This window comes from Rhynchophorus ferrugineus, unplaced genomic scaffold (genome assembly GCF_030347505.1).
Source record: "Rhynchophorus ferrugineus isolate W39M unplaced genomic scaffold, kcgeb_rfMv2 rfM5, whole genome shotgun sequence".
Lineage (NCBI taxonomy): Eukaryota > Metazoa > Arthropoda > Insecta > Coleoptera > Curculionidae > Rhynchophorus > Rhynchophorus ferrugineus.
Window position 1 is genome coordinate 17,749,220 of NW_027472584.1, and position 22,820 is coordinate 17,772,039.

The 22,820-nt window shown below is 28.2% G+C and overlaps 1 protein-coding gene across 3 annotated transcripts in view; it reads left to right on the forward strand.

The window, feature by feature from the left end:
- The first annotated feature begins 5,736 nt into the window (after window positions 1–5,736).
- Window positions 5,737–22,820, forward strand: part of dysf (neuronal PAS domain protein dysfusion) — a 101,762-nt gene continuing 84,678 nt past the window's right edge. For all 3 annotated transcript variants that reach the window (XM_076405027.1, XM_076405028.1, XM_076405029.1), the window contains exon 1: window positions 5,737–6,129. In XM_076405027.1, coding sequence (XP_076261142.1) covers window positions 6,119–6,129 — 11 coding nt within the window. In that variant the 5' untranslated portion in view covers window positions 5,737–6,118. The remainder of the gene's footprint in view (window positions 6,130–22,820) is intronic.

Sequence of the window (22,820 nt, forward strand, 5' to 3'; positions counted from 1 at the left end):
TAAATTTCACATAAAATGCATATAATAATTAATTATTATATAATGCTCTATAAATAATTTCAATATTAATATTAATTTGTTTTTATTCTTGTTATTCTTGTCATTTCGAATATAAGTAAAAAAAAGTTAAATAAAACAAAATTCTGGAAATATTTATTTAATATATTAGGTTTTTATAATAAATTATAACTTATTTTTCACATTATAGAAGCATTTATAAAATCAGTAAGGTTAAGAATCCCCATTTTAAATTATTATTATTGAATTCATTAGTAGCATCAACTTATATATTTCTTTGAATTTATTCGTAGCTAGAATTATTTGTTCATGGAATCAGCTATTTATTTATTCCTTATAATTATAATTTTCATTTAAAGGGTATTTATAAAGATTTAATAAAGTTTATTTTTTGTTATTGGTCTTCTTTTTTTTTGAAAATGCTTTGCTGTTATTTTTGAAAAGAATTGTATTTGACGATCACGGTTACCTTTGGAATGTGATTCGATTAGTTTAATTTTTAAAGAAACAAGAGCCGATAATGACTCCAGCGATTATTATCCATAAATTGACAATTTTGCAATGTTGCCGAATGCAGACTGATACACAGTCAGTCTAAGTAAAATATACAGACTATAATATTTCTATGTTTTGTGGACTGATCTTAGAAATAAATATGAACGATCTCTAAACATTGTTGCGACGTCGGGTATAAATATTATCAATTAAATATATATTAAATGTATTAAATAAGAACAATATTATTTTTTAAACGTATAATTCTGCGTGCTTTTGTAACTTAACATTCATGAGATAATAGCTTTTTAATTGATGTTAAATTGAAAATAGTTATCAGCGTTTCATTATTATGTGATGTTATATGTACTGGTAGTGTTATATGCCAAGTAACTACCTTGCGATATACTGCATAACGAACGTTTTGTTTTATAAAGAAGGATTCAATATGGGTTATTTTAATGAACTAGTTTTAAATATTTAAGTAAACTTTTTAAATATCTGGACAATTCAATCCACTCAGCATATATAATTAATAGATATATTATAAAAATAATAGAATTTGTTTTATTTGAGTGAAATTAAGTGTTTTTATTAATAATAAGTGAATACACATGATTGATAATTAAATAATGTCCAAAGGAAAACTTAATGAAATGCCAAGTTCAATATATCACAATTAAAAATTACTTACGAAATGGACGAAGTCAAAGTGAAAGGAATAAATGCATACATATATACGTAAAATTATAATTATACTATTTGTGCATCCGATAAAATATCTATATTTAATATGGGGATGTATTTAATAATTCTTATTTTATAAGAGTTTATTTTCGTCTGTTTTAGTTTATATAAGGTTCTTAAATTAAAAAAATTAAGAATAAAATTAAAATTAAATTAAATAAAGAATTAAAATAGTAGGTTTAAAAATAGTATATATTTAAAAAATACAGCAAAATACATCGGCTAGACGACGTTTTCTATGCATTTACAGAGGAATGTTTTAGAGTAGAAGAGAGAGATATAAAGGAATTTCGCGTGTTGATAAAATATTGCTTTTTGAAGGGAAAAAATACAGTTGAGGTAAAAACTTGGCTTGATGCCGAGTTTCCGGACACTGCCCCAGGAAAATCAACCATCAAGGATTGGTATGCTAAATTTAGACGTGGTAAAATGAGCACCGAAGACGGTGAACGTAGTGAACGTCCAAAAGAGGTTGTTACCGACGAAAACATTAAAAAAATCCACAAAATGATTTTGAATGACCGTAAATTGAAATTGAATGAAATAGCAGACACTCTAAAGATATCAAGTGAAAGTGTATATCATATCATTCACCAATATCTGGGTATGAGAAAGCTCTGTGCAAAGTCGGTGCCGCGCGAGCTCACTTTTGACCAAAAACAACGACGAGTTGATGATTTGGAGTAATGTTTGAAGATGATCAAGCGTAATAAATCCGAGTTTTTGAGTCGATATGTGACAATGGATGAAACATGGCTCCATCATTTCACTGCGAAGTCCAGTCGACAGTAATCCGAGTGGACTGCACACGATGAACCCGCTCCAAAGCGTCGGAAAAGGCAACAGTCGGCTGGCAAGGTTATGGCGTCTGTATTTTGAGATGCGCATGGAATAATTTTCATTGACTATCTTGAAAAAGGAAGGATCATCAGCAGCGACTATTATATAGCGTTATTGGACTGTTTGAAGGACAAAATCGCCGAAAAATGGTCTCATTTGAAGAAAAAGAATGTGCTGCTTCACCAAGACAATGCACCGTGTCACAACTAAGTGAAAACGATGGCAAAAATACATCCATTTACTGTATTCTCTAGATCTGACCTCCAGCGCCTATTTCCTGTTCTCAGATCTCAAAAGAAAGCTTACTGGGAAGAAGTTTTCGTCGAATGAAGAGGTGATTGCCCAAAACTGAGGCCTATTTTGAAGCAAAGGACAAATCGTACTATAAAAATGGTATCGAAAAGTTGGAGGGTCTCTATAATCAGTGTATTACCCTTGAAGGGAATTATGTTGAATAAAAAAAAAATTGCCAAAAAATGCGTTATACTATGGTAGGCTGGGGACTTTTCAATTGACCTGTTATGTATTTTCCATACTTGTGCACTATATGACACTACATCACACCAAGTTCATGTGGTTTGTTTCAATCGTCTGATTTCCTATGTATTGTGCACTAGTTATTTATATTTTCTTCAGTGTTATCATTTAGTAATCTTACTTCACCATTTATGGCGATATCTTGGATAACTTCATAAATCCATTTGGCTTCGAGATCATCGTGTAGTTCTTCGTTGGTTATGTAACAATAATCATTAGTAATTAATTGAAGAACATTGCTTTGGCAATGTTGGATTATTTGTTGGTTTGGTGTTTTAGCGCAAACCCATAATTGCACACCATAACTCTATAGAGGCTTTGTAATTGACTGGAAACCAATCTCCTTGATTTTAGATTAATCTATACAGTTCTCTGATTTTGAATTTGATCTGCACTGCTTTTTGTCTAATGTCTTGTGATTATATGCATAAGATTTTGCACTAAAACGCTATGTAACAGGATAATAAAATTTACTAAATAGAGACTAAACAATACATTAGCAAAACATACATGAATAAGAAAATGAAATAATAAAATTAACTAAGTAAATAACATGCATTTTAACACCAAAAATGAAATTGAAATTAATTCAAATTTAAATTGAAGATAGAGTTATATTATTGTTATTATCGTTATATTATTAGAATATGCTCTAAATAACTAAAAATGTATACGAACCAAGAGGCAAAATATTAAATAGCGTAATGGTACAAAGGCGTTACAATATTAAAATTGATATTAAAACATAACATCAATAAAAAATTATAATTAGTTACGTAAGAAGGTACTTAACACCTAAAACATTTAAAAATAAAGTATTAAAATGCAACTGTAGTTCGTTTATAAAGAGAACATGATAAGGTAGAGAGTTATAGATAGGCGAAATAAATAAAAACACTAAAAGGTAAATTTATGATGTAAGAAAGAATATTAAGTTAAACAATAATGTTCGTTATGAATGTTATGATGTTAAGAAGATAGAGTTCAGTAGAAATTAAACTAAAAATATCTCAAAATATAAAAAATATTATGATTATGAGTAAAATAAACAATATAAAATTAAAATATAAAGGTATAAATGTATATTATATATATATATATATATATATATATATATATATATATATATATATAATAAGTCACTCATTATTCAGTCCTTTATTGTGTATACATATATATATATATATATATATATATATATATATATATATATATATATGTTAATCATTATTAAAACATTGAAATCCTTTTATATTTAAAAGTCATTTGAATTTTAATAAAGTTAATTATAATTATCTTATAATAATTTATACCTTTACATTTTAATTTTGTATTGTTTAAAAGAAAAATTAAATGAAACTAGTAATATTAAAAACAAAAATTAATATAAAAATTAAAACAAATAAAAAGTCACAAACCTGTAGACAATATAGTAATGGAAAATGCCCTAAAGGAATTGTAATTTTTCCAATAGGATAATAACGGCAGGATGTTACAGATATCTCTTCTAGAAATCCCTCTTTCTTTATGAACTAAAATGTAAAATATCTTTAAAGGAAATATGAAACACTAAAATGTTAAAATGTATATAAAAGTAATTAAGAAAGTTACAATCAAAAATTGACATAAAACCTAAACAAATAAAAAGTTACAAATCTGCGGACAAGAAAATACAGGATGAATCTCTCTTTCTCTCTGAACTAAAATGTAAAATTATGACGTTAAAAGAAAAATTAAATTAAAAAGTGAAATGTTAGTATGCTGTATAAATGAAACTAAAAAAAATGACAGTCAAGAATTAATATAAAAACTAAAACGGATACAAAATTACAAATGTATAGACAAGAGAGTACAGAATATTGTTCTAAAGCAATTGTAATTAATTTGTGAAAGAATACAAGAACAGTAGGATGTTAAAGGTATGTACTCGAGAAATCTTTCTTTTATCTATGATCCAAAATATAAAATTATAACGTTAAAAGGCAAATTAAGTTAATGAGTAAAACCTTAAGATGATGTAGAATTGAAACAATTAAACTACAATTAAAAATTAACATAAAAACTAAAACAGATACAAAGTTACAAATCTGTAGACAAGAGAGTACAGAACATTGTTCTAAAGTTCCTTTATCTAGAAACCAAAATATACAATTATTGTAACTTTAAAAGACAAATGAAGTTAAAGAGCAAAACCTTAACATGATGTAGAGTTGAAACAATAAAACTAACATAAAATATTAACATTAAAACTAAAACAGATACAAAGTTACAAAAAAATAAATTAAATTAAGTTGCTACATAAATGAAATAAATAAAATACAATTAAAAATTAATATGAAAACTAGAACTGATAAAAATTACAAATCTGTAGACAAGAAAGTATTGAACAAAGTTGTAATGTAATTGTAATTAGTTTTTAAAAGGATAGAAGCACAGCAGGATGTTGTGGTACCTATCTATAGGAATCAAAAAATTATTATAAAAACTAAAATGGACAGAAAACTATGATTATCTATGAAATAAACTATGTATAAGAGAGGTCAAGCCGAGTATTTATTCTTACAGCCTAAAGAAAAATTAAATTAAAAAGTAAAATATTAAGATATGTAGAAATGATAGTAAAAATATTATATTTAAAAAATAAGATAAAATCTAAAACCGAAAAAACACAATATGTTGACAAGAGAGTACTGAATATTGTTTTAATGCAATTGTAATTAATTTCTGAAAGAATACAAGAACAGCAGGATGTTATAGATATTTATTCAAGGAATCTTTCTTTATTTATGAAGAAAAATGTAAAATTATAACGCTAAAAGAAAAAATAAATTAAACAGTAGAATATCAAGTTGCTGTATAAATTAAATTAAAAAAATTACTGAGAAACTGATAAAAGAGAGTATTGAACAATGTTCTAATGCAATTGTAATTAGTTTTTAAAAGGATAGAAGCACAGCAGGATGTTGTGGTACCTATCTATAGGAATCAAAAAATTATTATAAAAACTAAAATGGACAGAAAACTATGATTATCTATGAAATAAACTAAGTATAAGAGGGGTCAAGCCGAGCATTTATTCTTATAGCATAAGGAAGGGCAATCAGTTGACGGGCACCTCTTGAACTATCGGCACCAAACGAATCGTGCGCCATACTGAAACTCACGTGGTTCCTCCCGCGCAATTCGAGACGCGCGCCAAAGCTATCTTTTGATGAAATCTTCCCGTTTTCCAATCGGATTAAATACGCATTATTTAATTATGATCGAATATGTGCACTGATCGTTATTATTGATTCTCGCGTACGGTTCGATATCTGTCAGTTTATAAAAAAAAAAAATATCTTCTTCGGGATGTTAGTTTCAATGGGTTTTTGAATATCAATCTGACAATGTGGCGCCTAGTTTAAAGGACAAAACGTTCGTGATTATTTTAACAAAGTGTGTTTATCGTTTCTTTTCCTATTCTTCAATATCATCAAGAATGTTTACACGGTAAATTTTCTTTTTCATTAAATTTACTAAACTAAATCGAGACTAACGTATATTTTTAATAGATTCATTAAAACTACAAATTATTAGAGTTATTTATAAAAATGATTATTTCTCACATTTATTGGTCCTAATATTACTTAATAATATATCCTTTCGTTTATGTTATGCCTTTCTAGATCAAGGAAGAACATACATTGTATATAAAAAAAGAACAATGCAATTCCACACATTATTAAGTAGTTATATGATATATTTTAAAAATACTTCAACACTGAGCATGACTTTTCATTATTATTACAATTTTGTGTTTTCATTATGATTTAAATCAAGTATGCTTTGATGCTTAAGAATTCTCATTATTGCCAATCAATGAAATCATTTGATTTGTTAGCAATATTCTTAAAACATATTTTCGAAAAATGTAAATACTTCCCCTGCTAACTAGGTAAAGTAATTACCAGGTATGTCTAATAATTATAATGTACTATTAACGGAAGTAGTTATATGATACAATTTAGTAATACCTCAACATCGAGTATGCTATTTTACTATATTTAGATAATTTTGTATTTAAAATAATAATTAATTACGATATAAATCAAGAATGTTTTGATTTTGTAACCTAATGAATTGTGATTATTGTCGATGAATAAAATTATTTGATTAACAAGCAATATTCCTAAAATATATTTTCCAAAAATTTAATTAATTCTTCTGCTGGATAGGCGAAATAATTGCCAGGTATGTCTAATAATTATAATGTACTATTGAGGGAAATATTTATATAATATAATTTAGTAATACTTTAACACCGAGTACGAATTTTTATTATTTTTGTATAATTTTATAGTTTTTATTAATTATTTAAATTTTATATTAATTATGAGTTAAATCAAGTATGTTTTGATTCTATAACCTAAATAATTCTGATTATTGCCATCCAATGAAATCATTTGGTTTGCTAGCAATATTCCTAAAAAATATTTTCCAAAAATTTAAATAATTCTCCTGCTGGATAGGCGAAATAATTGCCAGGTATGTCTAATAATAATAATGTACTATTGAGGGAAGTATTTATATAATATAATTTAGTAATACTTTAACACAGAGTATGAATTTTTATTATTTTTGTATATTTTTATATTTTTTTAAATTATTTAAATTTTATATTAATTATGATTTAGATCAAGTATGTTTTGATTCTATAACCTAAATAATTCTGATTATTGTCAGCCAATGAAATTATTTATTTTGCTAGCAATATTCCTAAAAAATATTTTCGTAAAATATAAATACTTTTCTCGATGGGCAGGTAAAATAATTATCAGGTATATCTAATAATTATAATGCACTATTGAGGGAAGTATTTATATCATATAATTTAGGAATACCTTAATACTGAGTGTGCATTTTTATTACTTTTACATGATTTTATCTTTAATTTATGATTTAAATCGAGTATATTTTGATGCTATTACTTAAAAAATTCTGATTATAGCTGATCAATGAAAATATTTGATTAGTTAGTATTTAGCTATTCCTAAAAATATTTTAGAAAAATTTAAATACTTTCCCTGCTGGGTAGGTAAAATAATTGCCAGGTATGTCTAATAATTATAATGTACCATTAATGGAAAATTATATATAATTTCAAAAGATATATTGTGTCAGTGATCAATTAATGTCAGTGATAATATTTCCGTGTGTACATTTATTCGTTAATGAAATTGACAGCGCCTAATTTAATGAAAAAACCTTGGGATTTTTGGTTAACTATGAAGCGACTACATATTTTCATTTTTATATTTAAATTTGATTACTGAAATAATACATTCAATTTTTCACATTTTAATATGCGATATGTAAATTGTAAATTGTAAGGTATGATATTTAATCATACACGACTCTGAATTGTTACTGGAATCATAAGGTGCTTGTTAGAAGATTTATATATCTTATTCACAAGAAAAATGTTGCTGAAAGCCATCCCTTGTTTGTCAAGACTTAAACTTTCTTGATATCAACATTTGAGTACTGATACAAGATATTTAGAATTTGGGTAATTTCGATATAGAAAGTAAAATGCTTTGATGAGCTTGAAGAATCTATAACTACCTTTACTATCAAAAAATCGACAAATCGTTTAAAGACAATATAACACATATAATAACTTGTTACACCCACCGTATTCACCAGACTTATCTTTCTTTGAATATAACTTCAGATCGTTCAAAACCGATCCAGTCTTATCAAGAACTCAAGAATGTTTTTCTTTATCCAACTGTTTGTCTATTACTTTTTTGTTTTTAGGAAATAATTTCAAACATTACCTTTCATAATTCCAATCTTTTTTATTATTGGAAATGTTTTCCGAGGTGTCTATTAGAGGCATTCCAGAAATACACTGTGTGATAGATAATTGAAGAAATTACGACGAAAAAATCATTATTACAACTAGAACTCTATTTTTCCATTTTCATTTACGGAAATTTCCGTTTCAGTTATATGAATATATTGAATGGCTATTATATATGACTTGTAGTTAGAAGATATACGTAAATATATGAGGATGTATTGGTACAGTGTGTTTATATTTTAAAATTGTTAACAATACATAGACATGGAGACTATATTGGAAGAATACATCGATCGTATATAGTAATTAATTTGAATCGTCCTGTTTTCTTAAATTATTATATGCATTTTAAAGCGCATAAGATAGGTATTTTATGAGTGCTAAATTAGTTGATTCAAAGCATAATTTTAAAATAAACTTGTTATATTTCTTTACAAAAACACACAATAGGATTTTCCAATCAATTACATAATTCCCCGAAGTGTTTACATACAGTTTTTTTTAGTCATCACTGTGATAACGGCGTCTATGTGAGCCGTACTAAAATCCAAACTAATAAAAATTATCTACGATGAAACAATAGAAAATTAAAATAATAATATTGAACATAATCTTTATGGTAATGGGGAAATGCATATATACCCTTTTATATGGAATCTATTTCATTATTTTAAATGTCAAGACAATTTAATGTTGGTTAAACAGGAAGTATGAATTTGGTATCATCGTAAATTTTGTACTTTTGAAATACAAGAATATCGTAGTCGATTAAATGCCAAGATCATTAATGTATGTTTCGTCAAAGTTTTGTTTTGTAAGTTGATTGTCACAAATGTACTACATACGAATATTTAAATTATGATATAGTTTTTTATTTTCCTCCTATTATTATAATTTAGAGGAAGTACGGTGATAAAAAATGAGTAAGATGTAAAATCGTAATGTTGTTTATTATGAATTCCATCTGTTTAGAGAATTTCGGTTCGGTATTATAAGTTGTTTATCACAAAAAGTTCGAAATATGAACGGATAATTTTTGGGTATATATTATTGAGGAAAGTTATTATTTACAACTGTTTTTAAGTCTTTTTGGGACTATAGCGATACCGGGTTCTAATATTTGTAACGTGCCGTGTGTGCTGTGTGTTTACTGTCTGAAAAGAAAGAAAGAACAGTAGTCATTTAGAAAGGGTGTCCCATCCAAAACATGCTGTATAGTTGTGAGCAAGTGGTAATCAGATGGCTCTATATTTGGAGAGTATGCTGAGCGCGGTAGAACTTCCTATTCGAGCTGCAACATTTGCTGTTACGAGCTGTTATCACGCAAGTTAGATGATGACCTTGCGTTTGTTACTTGCTATTGGTGGTCTTTTTGGCAACAATAAGTCGTTCAATTTGTTCAGTCGACAACGGTGCACATTTACATTTTCGGCAGCGTATTTCTTCAAATCAAAGAACAAAAGTAACATTGCAAATGAGTGAGTTTTGAGTAAAATGAATAACTCAAAATGGAAAATTGTTATTTTATGTAGAGAAATACCAACACCATCGAATTTAACAGTTTCGAAACGCTTAACAGTAGTTTTTATTAATATTTCGCGTTTTCACTAATAAATGTCAGCTAATACTGCACATCCGAATAAAATAAATAGTCAGTTGAGTATATAGTGGCTGGTAAAAATCGCCCAGAAAGTGTATGTGTAGATAATATAGAAATAAATAATTTAGATTTACATCTGTAATATAAAGATATAAATAATCAAGTATGCCAGACACAGATACAATATTTGTTATTTAATATTAATTAAAAAAAATTTCGCGTGTTGATAAAATATTGCGTTTTGAAGGGAAAAAAACACAGTTGAAGCAAAAATTTGGCTTGATGCCGAGTTTCCGGACACTGCCCCAGGAAAATTAACCATCCAGGATTGGTATGCTAAGTTTAGACGTGGTGAAATGAGCACCGAAGACCCTGAACGCAGTGGACTCCCAAAAGAGGTTGTTACCGAAGGAAACATTAAAAAAATACACAAAATGATTTGGAATGGCCGTAAATTGAAATTGAATGAAATAGCAGACACTCTAAAGATATCAACTGAACGTGTACATCATATCTTTCACCAATATTTGGGTATGCAAGGTAAAGCTCTGTGCAAAGTGGATGCCGTGCGAGCTCATTTTTGACCAAAAACAACTACGAGTTGATAATTTGGAGCAGTGTTTGAAGATGATCAAGCGTAAGAAACCCGAGTTTTTGCATCGATATGTGACAATGGATGAAACATGGCTCCATCATTTCACTCCGAAGTCCAATCGACACTCTTCCGAGTGGACTGCACACGATGAACCCGCCTTCAAAGCGTGGGAAAACGCAAACAATCGGCTGGCAAGGTTATGGCGTCTGTATTTTGGGATGCGCATGGAATAATTTTCATAGACTACCTTGAAAAAGGAAGGACCAACAGCGACTACCAACAGATCTACAGCGACTATTACATATCATTATTGGACCGTTTGAAGGACGATATCGCCTAAAAACGGCCGTATTTGAAGAAAAGGAAAATGCTGTTTCACTAAGACAATGCACAGTGTCACATATCAGTGAAAATAATGGCAAAAATTAATGAATTGGGCTTCGAATTGCTTCATCATTCACCGTATTGTCCAGATCTGGCCCCCAGCGACTATATCCTGTTCTCAGATCTTAAAAGATTGCTCACTGGGTAGAAATTTTCGTCGAATAAAAGAGGTGATCGCCGAAACTGACGCCTATTTTGAAGCAAAGGACAAATCGTACTACAAAACTGATATCGAAAAATTGGAGGGTCGCTATAATCAGTTTATCACCCTTCAAGGGAATTATGTTGAATAAAAAAAAAACTAATTTTGTCAAAAAAATGTGTTTCACTATGGTAGGCTGTGGACTTTTTAATTGATTTGTTAAGATTTACCATTTTCTTTCATTCTTTTTCCAAAACAATCCGTGAATTGCTTCAATAACTAAGAAAACCTTTTTTACTTTTTTATATTTAAGAAAATTTGACAGTTTTATAAATAAAACAAATAAAAAATTGATAAATAAATTACTTTAGAACCGCATAGAAGAACTACCCTAAGATATATTTCTTTTAGTTACGTATGAATAACATGTTTTTGGAATATCTTCCTGACTTTACTAGGTACAACTAAGTGATCAAAGTAATTTGTAATGATATGTAACTTTTATATAAAAAAATATTGCTTTCGTATGTTTATATCCGCAAAATTTGGAATATGATAGATAAATTTACATAAAATTATTACACTATATTGCCTTTTGATAGAACGGTGTTTCTATATAAGTACTGTTTTAAAAGTTCAACTGAATTGTAGATACTATGCGTTTTAATATAAATTGATTTTTAATTTGTGCTTTGCGACATTAAAAAAAGAACAATTTGAAAAAGGATTAAAATTATTTCTTTTGCTTAAACAATCAGTATAATGGGCCTTCTCAACCACAGACATACCGACTCTAAACATCAACAATTCAACTCAGTATTTCGCTATAGCTCTATTCGCCGGATTTAGCTTTGAACAGTTTGTAGGACTTACTTATTATGATTACTATTTTATAAAGTAACATGTTTCTTTACTTTAGTACGAATTAATTGTTATATGTAAATTGTAATTAGCAAACTTACGTTTCACTAGGGCTACTGGAGTATTGATACTTCTTCGTATTATAGTCTATTAGGATTGATACAGTACAATTACTAACACTTTTTTTAACTTCTGGTAATATTTTCAATATTTTAGATATAAGGGTTGCCAGAACATTGCTACTATATAAAAAAATATTAACCCAAGCCGTAATATAATTAGTTGAGTAGTTTTGTTAGTTTGTTATTGTACTAATGATACGGCGAATGTTCTGTATGCTTATAATTTTAGTTATTATATGTTGTCATATTTTTTATAATTTACCTGTTACTACGTTAGTTTCCATTCCATATGATTCGTATTTATTTATCTGAGTTAATTTCGTCTTTAAATAGGTCAGACTAGGCTGTATCCTCTTCACTTGTCCTTCATGTACTACTATATATAATTTTTATAATTTGTATATTACATTTTTTCCTTGATCTTAACTAGTGATTCTCTACCAAATATCAATAATAGTCTGTATATTGTTGCTTTTGTAATAAATTTGTTATTTTAAATTTGTTAACAACAGGTTCTTGTTGATTATATAGTATAGTTTTACGCTGTTATATTTATTATATCCTTCTTGTACAACTTAAAGCTTTTAAATTATTTTTTTATGTCACAAACTGTAATATTTATTCTATTCTGTTATTATACTATTTTTTATTTTTATTCTCTAACAAGAGTAGCCTTTTTTAGGGACTTTGTTCATATGAATTCAAGATAAAGCTAGAATTCTCTATTCATGATCCATTTTCTATGGTTTAACAATGTATGATATCTTGGTAGATATTCACGATTATCCTAATTATTTTGTTGTTCGCTATACTTTCCATCAGTATTTTGTAAGGTTTTCCACTTAACAAATATAAGATTCCGGTATCGATAACTTATATACTTTATGATATACTTTTCAGCCGCATCCTTAGCTTTTAGTCAGAAGACGTTGGTTGGTGCAACTGGAGAAAAAATCAGTTCAGCAGTTACAAAATTATATATATCTATATCTATATATATATATATATATATATATATATATATATATATATATATATATATATGGATAGTGTAAACCAAATGTCGAGGTTAAGAACTTAAGAACACTTTGTGAAGGTTACTGGATATGATTTTATTTCTAAATATGGTCTATCTCTTGTAAAAGTATTTAAATTACCAGGGTTATTAAAAATATACTTCATAGAGTAAATAATGTGCTATATTCTATAATTATCTGCATTTTATTAGTTTTTAGATATATACAAAAAACTTAACTAAGGCTAACAATACAAACCTTGTATAGATGTTGAATCTATATATAACTTAAAAATATATTCCGAAAACTCAAACACTTTTGGTACTGTATGGTATTGCTGCTCTATAATATCCCATTTGTCGATTTTTGATTTCAACAAGTTAAGAGTGGTCATTTAAGTTTGAAGACAATGAATTGTAAGACCTTCAAATAGCCTTATTTTTATATAAATATTTAAAAGAAGAGAAAATGGCTACCACACGAGTTAAAATGAATTAAATCGCTATTTCGAATCGTTTCAATATTGAGGTTTTATTAATTATCAGGCAAAAACTAAGAGTTTTCTGTGATATATTATGACCGGCGTTAAAAAGTAGATCTATTACTACAGTTTCACTCGACAAAGCACAAAAACTCATGGGTTAATGCAGGAGAGCCATCTACATCGTAGGTGGTAGATGTAAATATACACCGATATCAATAGAATAAATTAAACGACATATTGCTACCATAAAGACTGGCGATAACCAAAAACAGACGCAAAGTCCACAACCATGACAATACTCGGCTACACGTTAGTTAAAGTTGTAATGGTTTTACTATTGCAGCTAGAATAGGAAGTTCTGCTGCACTCAGTGTACTTACCTTTTGATTATTTGTTCAGTTTGATGTAACAAGGCTTGGATGGCACAGGATTTCGAAATGCTGAAGAAGTGGATCGCTTCTAAATCAAATCAATCAGGCCAAATCATTCTTTCGACACCGTATAGTTTATATTGCCATATTTCTGTTGATCATATGGTATAATATTACGCTATTCCATTTAGTACGTACTCCTTGTACAACTATTATTTGTATTATTTCCTTCTGTTGTCTTGTAATTATAAGTTTTTTACGACTATTTTCTTCATTTCAAACTTGACTTCATTTTTATCTTCGATTTGTACATAAACAAGAAAAACTTCATATATTAGGCCTATAAATTAGTGTTAAATTTTTTTGAAGCTTTATTGTGAATATACGGTACTATGTATTTTATTCAAAGTACGGTTTATCGATAATGTCGTTACTTATTCCCGTCTTTCAGGCAATTTACGGATTCTATTCCGAAAGAACGGTGTATATTTTGAGGCTATCCACGAATCAGTCCAATTTTTCATAAGAATTGTTCTTCATAAGAAGTGATGCGCTGCTCAGACAGGTCACAACGTCATATGTCGGAGCAAGTAGTAATCAGAAGGAGCTAGGCCGGGAGAATACGACGGGTTTGGTAGTACTTCCCATTTCAATGTTTCCAAGTATATTTTCACCGGTTTTGGAAGATGTGGTCGAGCGTTGTCATGCGGAAGAATGACACTGATGTGTCTGTGTTGGTATTTCGGCCCCTTTTCGCGTGGTTCAAACGCATTAATTGCGGCCAGTAGCTATTCTCTTTGATGCTTTCATCGAGTAATGCGTTCAAATCTTCGTCTTTATACTTTTTTGGCTGTTCAGAACGATCTTTGTCTTCGGTGTTAAATTAACCACTTTTCGATCGATGGAACATGTCATAAGCATGTCATGTCATCGTCATAAGCCTCACACAGCTGAAGTGGCTGAAGGTCATCGAATACCTTGAGCCCCCTTTTTCTTGAAACTGATGTGAAAAACTAAAACTTCCCGCAAATGCGATTTACTCGGGACAAATTCAGAATATTGAAAATACCAATTCACTGAAATATTTTTTGTCCACACTTCGACAACATGATACATACTATAAAGTGAAGCTTGTAAGTGAGTCTTCAACAAGAAGTTAGTTAAAAATGTACCAGATGGGATTTAATACATAATAACACCATGTGCTGTAAATCCTTTAACATTAATTTATAGACCTGATATTATGTAAATATTAATTAATACTTTATCAATATTAATTGCAGCTGAAACTGGATCATCGCTGCTAAATCAATATCATTCTATCAACACGGTATAGTCAATTTTTCACAATAAATTCCTTTTTTTAAAGTGAAAAATGATCAGAATACATACAAATATAAAATGTACAATAGTATATGCAAGTACTTAATACTGTTTGAATATTTTTGGCAGATTAGAACGAAGATTTGTTTGAAATTAATTCAATGAAGGACGTTAATTTTGAACAATCTTTGTTATTATTAATTTTATTATTTGTTAGATTAAATTCAACGTTATGTTAACCATTATAAATGAAGCGGAATAGATTGATTTCATTAATTGTTTGTAAAAACAGAAAAAGGATTAAGCGCAAATAAGGCGATCGTAATTTCAGATTGATACAAATCTAAAATTGGTTCGGATATTTTCTCATGTTTGATGCTGATTGAATGTTCTCATTTTGAACAGTTTACAGTTTAAATAAGGAAGTTGTACCTCAAAGTAATTTACCAAAAGTGTACATTTTATGTTCGGGCGATTTTTCTTCAATGAACGATCAATGTGGGAAAATTCAACTGGGTTAGTAAGTAGGCACTATGCAAACTAGCTTGAGCAAAATACAATTTTAAAAAGCCATATATGTAGAAGAAAGATGGTTGTAGTAAATGGTCTTACCGTTAGTCGAAAGCAAATTTATTAGGCGATGCTGGAAGAAACTTCAGCGAAAGATTTAAATTAAATCGGCATTCAATCTGTTCGCAATTTCAGAAAATGGCCAGATATCGGCTTTTATATACCAATGATTTATCTTAAACTTTTACGTACAACATATAGTTTAGTTTATTGTTTAATAAAACTGTTTTATTACATGTTTATGTCTTTTGTTCTTTCAGTTACCGTATAAAATTAAATTAGAAACTGCCAATAAATTCATCGATTATCTCCACTTTATAATAAATGCTCATATATAGCTTCTAAAATACATAAAAAATTACATTTTAAATGTCATTTTTGAGAGACTCATTTGATTTTTGGATAGAAATATTTAAGACATATGCATATAAATACTATAGGAAAACAACGATATTTATAAGATCGTTCAGTTGCGTTATGTATGTTTTTTTTGCTTAAAAGTTCATATTTCGTTGAAATAATTCATAATTCATCAAACTTATTAGTATTTTAGGGCAATTTGTGGAATTATATATATTCTTCACTACATAACTTAAAATAACGTAAATAACATATTTTAACTAAGGCATTGAAAACATTAGTGGAAATGAAAGAAGTAAATGAATATTGATATCAAATATGGTATAGTATATATCACCTTAATGTACCTTGTATGTCTGGATTCTTATTTTGTAACTTTATATTTTTCATCTAGCAGCACCTATTTAAATTTTGCTGTACTGTGTTGCTACTCATACATTCCTTATATATTCATATCAAATTTATATGCTTACAAATAATATTTTTAATTTATCTTAAAATAGATCTTTGTACAAGAAATACATGAAAAAGTTACGGGAGCCTTAGAATGATTATATTATCCGTGCAGAAAAGTATGTTAATTATACATACCCTAAGTTAATATACAATACAATATATATATATATATATATATATATATATATATATATATAACTAATCAAAGAATGTTTTAAATAATTTAAAAATGCTGTATAACTTTTATTTTAAATTTGTTTTTAATATTTCGCCAACTTTTTTTAGTAAATATCTTATTATGAGTAAATATATATTAGTGTCCTGTTCTGACAACATAAGACAGAGCTTATTGTTAGAATATTTAATTAAAAAAAATAACAAAACCAACTTATCATATTTAAACTAACAAATATGTATGAGTATTGAGTACTTTTTTCCCGATCTTGTCTCTTCTATGTTTTCTTTTTGAAGCTTGTTTTATATAATTTTAATGTCTGATAGGTCTTTATGGGATTTAAACTCGGACATAATTTTACTCGGAGTCTATAAGTGTTCAAACAGTGTTTTTTTGGCAATATGTGCGATTTGGCTCATATCTGTCATAACCAATAAAGCTGTTACATGGTTAAATATGATATGGTTTTTCAATAATATTGCGAATTAGGTATGATTGAACGTTAATTTTACATTCACATCAACAAAAATTGCTTATGAAATTTACAAGTAAGCCTTTTCTTATCATAATGGATGATATATGTATATAAGTTTCAATAAAATTCTTTCCATTCACATCCATTCTCATCAGTAACATCTCTGGGGATAAATATAACAATTTCGTTATCTGAAAAGCCTTGGTAGGACATTTTTAATTTAGATTTATTATCTCTAGCCTATTTTCTAATGCTAATGCCTCTTTTCTAATCATCTTCGGTCAAAACAACATATATGTCTTTAAATATTATTGATTAGTAAACCGATATTACTTTTTCTCCAACCAAATGATAATTTACAATACATATTTGTCCACTAAGGTAAAATTAATAACAGTTATTTTCGTTAATAAATGTAATTAAAATGTTAATTAAATTATAATAATTTGGGATTATAAAATACGACAAATTAACTTTTTATTCGTATCTTATAATTGGTAATTTTTTGCAAGAAATTATAATTAGATTAATAATAAAATCATATAATTGATGGCAGGTATATTTTTGTTAAGTAATCTTAATTTATTTTGTATTATTTATTTAATTTGTCCATAAAAATCGTCAACTTTGTTGAGATTAAATAAATTCATTATTTTGATTATCATTATCTCTAAAATATTAATTAACGAATAAAGTTTGGCGATTTATCTTAGTGAAATACTGGTTGTTTTAAAATACAATCAAAATTCGAATGTCTCTCGTGCTTCTTGTAATATGTGGTAGCATTGTCAGTACAATATTTTGCTGTAGATTTCCCATTGTGAGCCTTTGTTACAATAACTGATTGTTCAATCAAAACAATTGTTGTTAACGGTAAACGGTAACTGTTTGAATGTAATCGATTATAATAAATTAGGGCTTCTTGGCAGTGAAGACAAAGCTTGTAATCATGTTCAAGTCTTCGACTTTTGAAGAAATAATCGAATTGACCATTATTACAGCACACTTGTTGTCGGTCATGTTAAAATCAAAGATTTTCTATATTATACCCAAATATAACATATTTTATATTTATATTAAATATTAAATGTTTGTATTTGCAATGTTCGACTTTATTTATTAATATATTCTGTTTCAAGGGTGATACATTCATTGTAATGCTAAGTTTGTAATGACTCTGGTGCAAAGCAATATAATCTTTTCTTAATATTGTAATTGAAATAAATAATACACGTTATTTGAAATTTATTTAATGGTTTTGAATATTATGTTTTCGGGTCCAATATATTTTCATACTGGGCAAAGTCCATGACGACACAGATGTCAAATATACTTAATTCTGAATGACAGGAGGTAGACAGAAAAGTTTTTTCATGAAATTGAAACTAATGTTTTTTTAATAAAACTAGTAGAACACTTAAATGTATAATAAAGAAAAATATTGCTGACAGAGGATAATTGTAACTGAATATAAGACAGTATCGTAGACTTTTGTTATGTTTTTCAGAATAACTGCCGATTTTGTGTATCCAGGATGTTTAGCATCATAAATTTAGTTTACCAATTAAAAATTGTTAATTTACCTAATGCATAATGTTGAAATACCGAAACAATTTGATCTCAAGAGTATTTTTTCTCGAGTCAGAAAAAATGTATTTTGATTGTATATATAACTGTATAAATATATACAAAAAAAAATTAGGGAGTTTTAGGGAAAACTATTTTGTAGCACTTTTCATTGGCGAATTTACGCACATTTGCCACCAGTAGGCTATTCATATTTTGTCGCCCCTACTGACTAGTTCACAATTATTAATTGCACTTTTTTGTTATCAATAAAATTCCAACTTTATGATTTTCGCCCTCATTACGTCAGCTTTCTTCTGTTACAACCAACGATTTGGTGAACATTGGACAAGAGATAATTTTTGGTATATTTCTGATCATGTACTAATAATAAGATGGGGTAAGGTATGCCTTAAAGCTACTTAGACAAACTTATACAAACTATTATACATTTGTAAACGTTGTTATTAAATATTTTTTATAGCATTTACGAATTAAAAACAATTCGAATAGTATTCTTATTAAACTATCTGTTAACAATTCGGTTGATGACGACAATGAACTTAATTAAGTTATGAAAGTTTTACATTACGTTTTAGTAAAAGTTTAAATTCTCCAAATCATCAAATATATCTCTCTATCAGAAATAGATAAGGCGTTTGGCTTTTCTTGACTTAAAAGTACATCGTAGACAGTTCTTCACAAACTTTAAGCAAGAAAAGTAGCAAATTAATTATGATAATAAATTAAATTAAAAAATGGATAAAAATTACTAAGTTTATACTGCAACATTTAAAGACTGTTGGAGTATTTTAAAAATTTATAATCACTAAAATATATTTTATAACGCGTTTCTTAATTTTTCATATAGCGAGGTTGTAGTATTCATATCAGGTTTTTATTTATTTCTGCAAGACTTTTGCTATAAATATGATGCCCTAGTCCCACCTACTCAGTCACTGGCTCTATTTATTATATAATTGTTGTATTTCTATGGTATTTACATTATTATCTGTTAATTACTTGGATCTAGTTTAATAATTGTTCGAGTTTTTAATTTAAATACGGGAAAATTTAATATTTTAGATAATATATTGCTATTCTTATTTAATGCATTATATTGGCTTTTGTGAGAAACCAGCTAACAATATTTTGTCCCTACTATTACATCTTCATATTTTACTAAGCAATGTTTATACATACTCTTGTATATAACTAAATCTGACAACATAGCGTATTGCTGTAAGGCCTGCCTTCATACCTCCCTCGCTTTGTCAGATTTGTAACATCGAGTAAGCTTATTGGGTACTGTACATGGTGTTCTTATAGCCAACTTTACATAAATATACCCATCCGTTTATTTTAACCAAATATTTTCCAATAGATATAACACTTTTTTTTCGAACATCATTCGTATGAATCGCAAATAACATCGAATATTATCTAACTTGCTGCATTTTTTTATATGCCAATAGAAAATTCAATTTAAATCGTATTTGTGCAACATTCTGCAAATAATTTGAATAAAATACTGGTTATTAGTGGTTAAGGATAGCAGAAATTTATAGTGAAACAGTATAATTACAATTAATCTTTAGTAATAAGGTGGGGAATAGATATAGAACCGCCTCTTCCTAGTCAAACCCACTTTGGAAGTACCGCTTCACTGATTCAACTCACAGGTAAACACAGTGACACAATAAAATAATGGGATGTGATCTTTCGTGAGTTTTTATAGATTATCACACGGAAATACCGTATTGATTTAAATATATGTGTGATATTGTGGATATTCTTTGTTTTCTACAGAATTTGCGGAGAATAAGAGTGTCATATACGCCGAATTAGAATTAAAATAAATATAATTAGCTTGATTTTGTATTGATATATTATATTAACATATTGCTTTTGGTTTTTTTTTGGTTTTGCCTTTTCGATGGAGGTTTTTGAATATATTGTTGAGTTTTAAATAGTTTCTTATGTAATATCATTATTTTAAGTGATTTAAATTGTATTATGTTTGATGCTGGATATTATACTGTTACTTGCCCAGCTTTTATTTATTTTTCTTCTGTTGTTATTATCTGATATGATACAATGTTTTATGTATGACTAGCGACCCGCCCCGGCTTCGCACGGGTGCAATGCTGATACTAAATTAAATACACTACAGAAAAAATATGAACGTTGTATATAAAAACATAGCGGCCCGCTCCGACTTTGCACGGGCATAAAATATATATGCCTATGTCACTCAATGAAAACATGATTAAAATCGATCCAGTATTTTTGGTTCATTCATTACTGCCCTTGGCCTGCACGCATTAAATTTGGAGTAAAACAATTCCTCTTCCCCTATACTTACTATGAAGATTTCCTGCTACCTTTGGAATATCTAAATTCATACAATTTTTATTACATTACACATTTTTAAACGCAAATTTTAAATTTGTAATATCTCCGAAAATATTTGTTTAATTTACATGCTGTAAGGAACCATATTGATCTATATTAATTGCACACTGTATTTAAGGTACTTAATTCGATAAGGATTAATGCCGTATTGCTTAAAATAGCTTCGTAAATAAGCCATTTTCTCACGTAAAAAGTAAACAATAAAAATGGTTAATGTGGGTTATCCCTAAAAAGATAAACATATACCATCGCGGACTTTTTTGTAGACCTTTTTATGGTGTACAATACTGTAGTACATTAATTTGATCTAACTCGTAGGGTTAGGCAGCGTTTTTGCTAATTGCTAAATAAGCCTAAAAAAATAGGTTAATTTACGACATCACGTTAGAAACCTCTAAAATTAGCAATGTTGCCTTAGTAGATTATGCATATATTATACATATAAACCTTCCTCTTGAATCACTCTATCTATTGAAAAAAACCGCATCAAAATCCGTTGCGTAGTTTTAAAGATTTAAGCGCACATAGGGATATAGGGACAGAAAAGGCGACTTTGTTTTATACTATGTAGTGATGTTACTTTTATAAAATTTTAGTGAATGCGGTTATTAGTTAAATAAACTGTTGGAGTTTAGAAAGTGAAAAGGAAGAAATATAAATACGGTTAATAGAATAAAAAAATCTTAGAATAGACAATTTTTAATATAACATCTTTTACACTAACACTAATTTGAGCTAAAATTAATAATAGTGCTCATACACTATACAAGTTTGTGTAGTTTGGATCTCTTCAATCTTCTGATTTACTGCGTATTGTCTAGTAGTTTTATTGCTTCTACGTTGGTGTAAATTAAAACTTCTTTTATGTTTTAGAATGAAATCCTAGATAACTGAACTCATCGTGCAGTGTTTCGGTGGTTTTGGTTATGTAGTGATAGGCTTTGATAAGATAACTAAACGAAGAACTTTGTTTTGGCAGCGTTGACAAGTAATCAAGCTGAAAATTTAGTACAGCCCTACATTTTCATGTCTTAATTCCGAATAGGCTTTATTATCGACTGATAAATCATTCTTTTTGATCTTAGATCAAGTTGGGAGTTTCTTCTTACTAACTAGCACAGTTTTTTGATTCTGAGTGTGATCTGCTCAGATTATTGTCACTATGATGTTTCCAATTTAATCTACCATGAACGAAAGATGGATGCTTTAATTCTGCATCACTGTAAAAAGCATCTGCATGTCTGTTATTTGTCCAACAAAATTGGAACGAAATCGATTTTGAGCTATTAATCTATAGTTTCCAGTTCTGGTCCATTTGTGGAGCTTCTTGACTGGCGCTTATATATTTTCTATAGCTCTAGGCAGAGATATGTCTTTTGTTATAATGAATGGGTAATTGTTAAATGTTCTAAGTATTGTT